Source organism: Limulus polyphemus, unplaced genomic scaffold, assembly GCF_000517525.1.
Source record: "Limulus polyphemus unplaced genomic scaffold, Limulus_polyphemus-2.1.2 Scaffold993, whole genome shotgun sequence".
NCBI lineage: Eukaryota > Metazoa > Arthropoda > Merostomata > Xiphosura > Limulidae > Limulus > Limulus polyphemus.
Window position 1 is genome coordinate 92,092 of NW_013666603.1, and position 9,956 is coordinate 102,047.

At 32.3% G+C, this 9,956-nt stretch overlaps 1 protein-coding gene across 2 annotated transcripts in view; it reads left to right on the forward strand.

Moving 5' to 3' along the window:
- LOC106461586 (ubiquilin-1-like) overlaps positions 1–9,956 on the forward strand; it is an 83,190-nt gene that overhangs the window by 63,041 nt on the left and 10,193 nt on the right. For both annotated transcript variants that reach the window (XR_002611016.1, XM_013921428.2), the window contains exons 9-10: positions 6,184–6,679; positions 7,154–7,358. Coding sequence is in view for 1 of the 2 variants with exons in the window: in XM_013921428.2 (XP_013776882.1) it covers positions 6,184–6,679; positions 7,154–7,358 (701 nt within the window). In the remaining variant the exon portion in view is untranslated. The remainder of the gene's footprint in view (positions 1–6,183; positions 6,680–7,153; positions 7,359–9,956) is intronic.

A 9,956-nucleotide genomic window follows, 5' to 3' on the forward strand; every position in this document is an offset into this window, starting at 1 on the left:
TAAGGTTCAGTATTGGGATACTTGATGTGTAAGCATACACCACATCCATATGGACTTGAGAACCTCTTGGAGAATAACCTACTGTTTATGACCATATGGTTGATACATAATAGGCTCTTTTCCTACACTTATACATATGGCACAAATCAGGAGAACAGTTTTGAAGTCCTAGTCCACAACATTTTCTTCAATTTCACAGTCCCTTCTCCCAATATTACTGTTGTAATAGGCTACTTAACTGGTATTTCATAACTAAATGCACTGCGGCACTTAACTGTTTTGAAAAGTGAAGCAGTGGGTGGTAGTAGAGGAGCTCTACAGGTGTATTCATGTTCACTCAGTGATAAGGTTAATGTAATCCTGTGTCTTTCTGAGAGATTTTGTTTACAGTATATTGCTTGTGGTTTTCTACATTCAGTGCACTGGACTGAAGTTCTACCATTTTATGCTATGTACAGAGCACTGTTGGCAATATCGTTAGGTGGAGACATTTTTAGTGTGTTATTCTCGTCTGTCTACTGTTTTAAAGTTGATGGGACCTCTTGCTCCATATTAAGCATATTCTCTTTCTGTCCAACTATTACAGATTTTACTTGTTGTTAAACATCATTTGGTTGCTTTTTTTTTCTGCAGTGAGGGCCTATCTTGCTCAGTTGTCTCTTCCATTTTACAGCTTAGTACTTCTGGTAGTGTTCACCAGTACTATCTAGTATTGGATTTGGCAGATATTTCAATTTGGACCTATTGAGATGTGATGTACAGCAGGTTTCATCTTCACAATTTTTGTATTTGGAAACTGTAGTGGTGGACACAGCAATGCTTTGCAATCCAATCTGTGTATGACTGACTTTGGTTATGTGGACTTTTTGAAGTCTCGTTATGTCTGAATCGGGAACAAGGTTCCGAAGTGGAGCTTCACATCATTTATATTTAACAGGTCAATGGACTGAATTAATTTATCCTTCAATTTCAGTCACTTGAATTGACTGTCCACTATATACTGAATAGGTTCATTAGATTCATGCCATTGTTGCTTCAAGTTAGGGTTTGTTAGCACAGCTGCTCTGATGTCAACCATACTTTCACATTTATTGAGGTACTTAATGTATGTCCAGGTACACACCTTGCAAGAATAAGCATATCAAGATATAGTTCTTTACATATGCAGATACTGGGATGTTTGATAGCCTCTAAAGTATTCTGGTGGTCAGTACCTGCATCTGTAAATTTCATTATCACACTTGGGTTATTTTCTGCTCTTTGAACCACTTTAACCAACATCAAAGCATGGCGAAATGGATTGGAAGTCTGAAAGACAGAGTCATTTACACATGCTACTGTGTCTTGGATGAAAGATTTATCAGCAGATTGAGGTAAGTCACACTGTAGAATGACAGATGGGGGGGTGAGGGAAACCTTTAGTCATGTCATGATGAGGAACACCGAGTGTTGTTGCAACAGGAGCAATAGCCATTTTACCTCAGCCTGTTGAAACTGGGGCTGATGGCTCTCCAATGAGAATTTCGACTATCATCACAGCAGAACAACATCACCTCACCCTATTGCTCTACAGCCTTCTCTTTGTGCAGCACAAAAGTTATTATCAGGATGTGCAACACAGAGCTTTTGCCTCTGTATTTTACACATACTGCACATTTATACTTAATGTGATCCTTAACGATGAGTGAACATGGGGATTTCTTGGTACACACTGAAGTCTTGAAAAACAGACTGATGGTATTGGGGTGCCAACTGCAGCTTGGGTCCTTAGATATTCCATTGACATCCATTCTGATAGATGAGATATGTTGTGGCATCTGTCATCAGCAGCAGTTTTTTCTTCAACTACTACTTCAAGTTTTTTGAAGAAGGGTTTGAACATCTTAGGTCTACCAGTATTTAAATTACGAAGATTACCAACAATCCATGTATGTCCTAACAAGATCAAATGTAATCGTTCTTTGAGATCAGGATTGTCTGGTACTGATGCATCTCCTGTTAAGTATTTGTATACAAACTTCTTTACATCTGGAGAAACTCGAGCAGTATTGTTCACTTTGCTTTGAAATCTCTTTTGTGTTTCTTCATATGAAACTTCTTGAGTTGTGATGTAATTTGTTACAAGATTCTTGCCCCTTGTGTCAATATCGTTGACTTATTTTGATTTTTATTGACATTCACTAAGACATTCACTGATCCCCAGGGCAGTATTTAATTATGTCAATTGATACAGAGATAAGATTCTTGAAGAACTGTATTTTTTTTTGAGCATTCTCAAATGGTCTATCAGCATGTTTCAATTCATCAAAGAATACTGGGGTCAAGATGTCTGCACAAGGCATGGCTTTGTCAATGAGAGAATATTTGCTGTCACTAGGTGCTGGAAAGTATTGCGAAGTTCTGTGCTCGAGTGTAGGATGTATACCAATAGTTCACACTGGATGATCCAAAGCTTAGTTTTGGTTTTTGAGTTGTTCTTTCAGATGATTCTTTTACGAAACCATACATTCTGCCAGCTGCTGGATTTCTTGCATCACCATTTTCCAAGTAGGGCTACTGTTGATAATAGGCTTTTGCAATAGACTATAGAGAGCCTATCCATGAGATTCTAGCTGTGATGCTGACATTGGTGGGCTTTTTGTTTCTTCCTCTTGTGATCATTGTAGCCTACATACTTCTCAAAAACAGTGTGAATTGGCTGTACTTGTGATTTTATTTATAACTTGATGTTGATTCATACCACAATGCATTACATAACACCTGAAAACAACACAAAAAAATAGAGATTTAGTTATTACGAAAATAATTGTAACTTTGGAACAATAGATGATACATGGTATTATAAATTGATTAAAACACATTATTACATGTTACATGTACTACCAATAAATTATTGTTTCACTAAATGTATTCAGAAGTTGGTCTGTTCCCACATATATATACTGAAAGGTTATTCAGTTGTAATTTAGCTTTTACCAACTACAAAGCTCTAAATATTTAATACAAATGTGCAAAATTTGTATAGAAAATGGTTTTATTCCATTTTACGAAATATGTGCAAGTATATACATCTGTATGAATTTTATCCATAAAAGTTGCCTGACATAAAAATTTGTATAAGTATGATTTAATTGGTTAATGTATATTAAATCCTTCTAATGCAGCCGTATTAACTATCCTCTAACAACAATCACCTGTATCTGATCAGGATACTTGCCAATATTCATTTGCCTATATGAAAGAATAAAACAAGACAAAGATGTCATATGTAAATATTGAATTGCATTTTTAAATATTTTAATCAAAATCAAGCACCTAAAAAATATCTTGTCTTTCGTTCTATTTTATCACTGACTTGGATGAAATATGTCCCTTCCGTAAGTGCATCTCTTGGCCAGTTCAATCCTTTGGTCTCAAAATCAGATACAACTTTATTAAAGAGCTTGTCCTTTCTCAGAACTGAAAATATATATAGAAAAACTGAAATGGAGCACATTTTGACTACATTATTCAAGGTTTGAAAGATCAAATATTGAGTTGCAAAATCTGGACTTGTTGTAAGTCTAAGATTTAGAAATAGCACTAACTTTTCTTAGATCTGCCTGATAAGAATACTAGTATTCAAGTACTGATATGTATATAGATCTATACATTTATATCATTTTATATTGTAAACATATTTCAACATTGTAGAGGAATGTTACTCCACTATAGATGTGAAAATATTCATAAATTTGTAGGATGCTGATAACAAAATGTAATAAATATAGGCATGTCAGATCTGACATGATGATAGGGCCCAGATTTAATATGAAAATTGAAATGAAAGTGAAAACCCAACTAACCTGCTATTCTTCTGGGGTAAACACGCTCTTGCCTGCCATCAAAATCTGGAAGGCATTGGGCTGATTGGGTTTTATCACTGTATCCTTTGCTCTACTGATACTTTCAATTTCCACGGAGCATTTTGGTTTAGGCCTACAGTGAAATTCAATTGATTTGATGCCAAACATGTCTACTAATTGGTCTATCCCAATGTCCATTGAAACTGTACCCAGATCAACATGTGTTGCTCTCTGCTCATAATCATTCTTATCTAGCTTAGGATGGTATGACTCAAACTTGTCTTTGACTTTTCCAGTTAGCTGTGACACTGTCTTTTTTAGGGAAACAGCATTGACACACCAACTAATTAATCTGAGATGTGGTTTCTTATGACCTTCACCTTGCACAATATAGTAGCAGATTGGTGCAATAGTTTAATGAAATTTAAAAAAATAATTGAAGGATGATTTTCATTAGAGTTTGTTGGAAGATGATTTTTTTGGGGGGATGTTGAAAAACTTTAGGGTCGGTTGGATAACTGGAAACAAAGCATTTTTTGTAGGCCATTCATGGAACTAATTGAAAGTTTTAGAGTAACTTAATTTTGCCAACAATGAAGTGTTATTATTCTGAATTCAGTTCATGGACCTGTTGAAAAGTGTTACAAGGACATACTATAGAAATAGGATCTTGATTTCTTGAAATTTCTCATAACTTTTGATCTGTTATTGTATGTATCTTGAGTTTGTTGAGATTTTTTTGTTAATTCTAAATTGGAAACTTTCTAATATTTTTCTTACACTATTCGCAAACAAATATTTTTCTGCAATGCATAAAATTACTTTATTTTTCTACTTCAAACAGTGTTTTTATGTATATAATAGGGTTAATCTGGAATGTAAGCTTTCAAAAACCTAATCAGAGATTTTATGATTTGATCATTCTGGCATTCTTTTGGAACTGGTGGCAGAAATTGTAGGTGGACATGATAGGTTAATATTATATTTTAATTATATGTATTAACCAATATTTTTTTAGTGATGCATTAATTTTTTTTTACCAACTTAAGAATTTTTTTATCTATGACCTTTAGCCCCTTGTTGTTAATTAGTAAGACCACCTTACAAAATTCATATTAAAAAGCTTTAATCAAAGCATTTCTTCAAATTCTGTACAAGATGAATATGTTATGAACTGAATGAATAGTTCATTTTGTGCTTATTCTTTTGTTCTTTCAAAATCAGATTGAAATTTTAGTGAATTTAAATTTGATATCTTCTTTAAAAGAAGAAAGATTCAGATTGAAATAATTTCTTAACAGAAATTAAGCTATTTTTCATCATACACTGCATTAAATCAGAAATAGAATGGTTCCAGGAATAACTAACTATAGTCAACTACAGTGTTTTAATTAGATATTTTCGTTAAATAAGTATTTCTATCTTGTGGTTATAATTGGCTTAATTTTTACCTATTCCTGCTGTTGAAGTGAAATCTTACTGAGTAAGAAAAGATGCTGCTGTAACAGTAAATGATCTGACTTACAGTATAACATCCATTATCATTAAATAGCTTTAACTATAATAGATTAAGTTTCATTAGTTAAATCATGTGGTTAGAATTTATTATATTAGTTCCTTTTTAAAATTATAAACTACAGTTACAATAACCCAGTAACATTTGTGATGTTTAATGACCCTTTCTTATTTGGTATGCCAAATGCTACTGCTAAAAATGTTTCTATATCAAAAGTTTTTACAAAGCTGTTGTTTTTGTCTTAGTAGTATACTAAAGTAAGAATATAATTACAAAACTCATTTTTGAAAAAATATGTTCTATTAAGAGTTATGTCAACAGTTCTTATTATTTAAATACACACTAGAGAAGGTATATTCATACCAAAGAAAAATATTTATGTATGCCATAATTTCCATTAAAATCCAATTATTCAACCTTATGCCAAGTTTATTTAAGTTTGCTGTTGGATTAAGTAATTAATAATAGTCTTTAAGTATGTTAATGTGTTGATAGAAAAAAATTAAATGTACTGCCCAGAAAAAACATATTTCATATGTTAACAGCTATTTTTATGTATTTTGTTAAAGAATAGTAAAAGGTAAATATTTTCACATCTAATAAGAAGACGTACATTTTGTCTTGATGCTTTAAAATGATCTCATGACAGTATTTGTTCTCCTTTATATAAAATATCTATGAATTAGTTTGATAAATTATGAAGATAATTGTCAATAACTGAGAGAAACTGTGCTGGGATTGTAAATTGATTTTATTTGTGGAGTAAAAAAGGTTTTTTATATCAATTTATTGTTAGACTTTATTAATTTCCTTTATCTTTAGACCAAAATAATTCTGGGCAACAAGGAACAGAGAATAGGGACCCTTTACCTAATCCTTGGGGTTCCAGTGGAGGCACCACATCCAGCACTACCACCTCCACCACCACTAATGGCACAAAAAATTCATCTTTAGGACAGAATGCTACAACAGGAGGTTCTTTCTTTGGTTCCCCTGGTATGCAGAGTTTGATGCAACAGTTAGTGGAAAACCCACAGTTAATGCAGAATATGATGAGTGCCCCGTACATGCAGTCAACACTCCAAGCCCTGTCTGCTAATCCTGAAATGGCACGACAAATTGTAGCCAACAATCCTCTTCTTTCAGGCAATCCCCAACTTCAAGAACAAATCCGAAATATGATGCCTGTATTTCTTCAGCAGATGCAGAACCCAGAAATTCAGTCTCTCATCACTAACCCACAAGCCATGAGAGCTATAATGCAGATACAACAAGGCATGGAGCAACTACAACAAGTTGCCCCAGGAGCTTTCAGTGTGTGAGCTACCATTCTACAGTTATTACAAATAGTAGTTATGCTACATAGTAACATATCATTTCAGTGTATATACTCTTGTTGTAGTATTATTAAACTACTGTTGCTGTTAAAAATCAGAATTATATTAAATTTTTATTTTCCATTGCTCACTTATTAGCAGTCACAAAAACAAAATAATACAATTAGTCTTCAGTCTGTTTTGCCATACAGTAATCACAACTACACAAAGGGGTAGTAAAAGTGTTTAAATACAGTATAAAATTTCCATTGTACAGTTTAAGATCGGAGATACAAAAATAAATAAAAGATATAAGAAGGTTTGATTATGTTTATTAAAACTAGATTGTTTTTACCAACAGTTATAAACCAAGCACACAGGAATTATTTATAATCAATTATAGCTTCACTTTAAACATCTCTTACTCTTGCATGAATCCTTAATGCAAATTTATCTTGTTTTGTAACTCAATTTAGCTTTCCAGGAAGTCGGCCTTCAAATATCAGTACCACTGTTTCTTCACCAAATCTTACAACTAGCAGTACTGGTATAACCACTAGTAACACAACTAGCACTACCACCAGTAGCAGTGGAACTAATGTAACAGGGAATACTGGCCATGATCCTTTCAGTCAGTTCATGTCTCAGATGGTATCAGCCATGGCCCAAGGTGGAAACAATGTAAGGCTTTAATGAAATGCACTAAACTAAGCCTAGTTTCAGTTTCTTTCATTATTCATAAATCATTAAAGGTGCAACTTTGTTAGTGAATATGAAGTGAGCATAAGTGTATATTACAGACCTAGCTCCTCTTTATAAAATATGCTTATGCTGTAATCATAATTTACTTTTGTGTTTCAGTGGAGAAAAAAAAATAGTTTTATTCAAAGAGTTCTAGTTTTAGTATACTTACATATACTAAAGTATATAAAATTTGTGTTATGAGTTTTTGTGTAATTATTGTTAGAATATGAAAACAGCTTTTATTACCTATTTGCCTGAATATTTTGCACCAAATTTGAAAGGTTACATTAAAGAAAACTTATTGAAACCTTTAATAATCTTCAGTGGTAGCTTCTAGTAAGATACCTAACAAAAGTGAATGTGTGCGAATATAATGCACAGTCAATTTTTTGGAGGTGTGCATTATACTTGGGCAAGTACGGTTGTCTTTTTTTTTTTTGAATTAAAACCTAAGAAAGTAACATAGATTAAAAAATTTAATTAAAGGGAAAAAAAAGCAGTTTTAAACATATAAACCTGATTATAAACTTGTGATATTCAAAGTTTTTGTATATACAGTATTGGAAATAATTATGGAAATAGGGGAGAATAAGGGTGTAAAAGGTAATTATTATGGTACCGTCACACCTTTGTCATGTGACAATAAATTGCATCAGAGTATAGTCATGTATTGATAGATTCCACTGACCAGTTGTTATCCAATTGAGCAAAAAAGTGTCACATTAGTATAAAGGCTGTAAAGTATATACATTCATACTATGACCTGTAGTGTGATTCTGGTCATGGCTTCCAGCACTGACATATCACACAATAAACTTGTACAAATCAAAGTTTTGACTAGTCAGGGATACTCCTTGTTAAAAATTTTGGCAAGACTTCATGTTTCAGTAGAAATCATATGTAAGAATAAAGAAAGTGTGTGAAACTGGTACTGTTAATAATAGAATTGGTACAATTAGGAAACCAATACTCTTCAAAAGTGATATTAAATATCTCAGTGTATGTTTATGTTTTTGTAATAAATATTTGAAATGCAGAAGTTGATAACATCTTAGCTGTTAATACAGATATGAGTGTTATCTTGTAAATAGTAAGATATATGTAATAAAATCCCTTTAACTTCAGATGTTTGATTTTTTGCACATTCCATTTAATTTGTCCATGTCAAATTCAAGAACACAGGTATGTAGATACAACATTTTAGATTTATCTTTTATCTCCTATCTGTCTTTTACCGGTGTACATCTAAAGTGAAACATAGTGGATGATCAATACAAGGCTGGGACTACATCTCAGCCAGCAGTATCACTGCTCTGCACAAAGTTAATGCCATCCTAACCTTTGACAAGTACATGATGATTCTGATTCATCATGACAGTTATTTAGAAACATGACTCATTGGACTGGGATTTGTCTTCCAAAGAAATGTTGGTCTCAAGCAAATATATTGACTTTAACCATTTCCACACAGGTCAAAGGCCATGTCATCGCGTTTATTGACTAGCGTTCAAAATTTTATTGAACTACTATTTTATGAATTTATGTCATTAAGTTTGGTATCAAACTATAGATAATAATTCAAATTTTAGTAGTATAATTATTTAATTTCTTAATTTAAAAGTAAATATTAAAAAACACTTTAACATCGATTTTTTGTGTGTCACATGGTATGTTGAATGCAGCACTGGTTAAAATTTGATGTTTGTGATGTCAAAATACAAATTCTGTTGTTTTGTACAATTTTAAGAACTCAAATTACCAATATTGACAAACTAAAATATAAAATAAGAACCTCCTATCTTTTCTATTTGCTGAGATATCACTCATACTAAATGAAATGCAGTGACCCTACTCACCTCTTACATTTTTGGAAATGGTCCCTTATATATATACAGTTCTACTTATGACATGTGAATAAGCAATCGAAAGCTCAGAATGTTCTTCAAGTGTCTTTATCAGCCATTTTACAGTGTTAGGACACAATCTCATTCTTTCGAACCAAGATTTCAATGAGGTAGTTTGTATCTTTAGTCGGTTTGAAATTTAATATTATTTTTGACTGAAATACAGCTTAGCTACTAAGCTTGATAAAATATGATATTAATGTAGTAATTTATGATTTTTTGGTTATTCAAATGTATATATAAAACCTCAAAAAATTATTTCATTTCACATCCTCCACGTGCAAAATTTCATAAGGCTTAGCAACCTACATCATGCAGTAACTGAGTACAAAAGTCAGAACTAAAAGAGATAATTGTTTGCTTTACTTCTTTATTTAATGTTCTTTGTTTTAAGAAAAATAAGTTTAAGAACTTATTTGTAAATAATAATAATCTATGTACATATATAATAATTGAAATGTGACTGTATTTTACAAAATACTAGTCTACTAAAACAGAACCAAGACAGATCACTTTGTAAAGACTAAAGGTCAGTTTTATATTATTCGACATGGTAACATGAGTGCATGTGTGCAGCGTCATTGTAACTTCGGTATTGTTAAGCAGGCATGGCTGAAAGGTCATTATAATA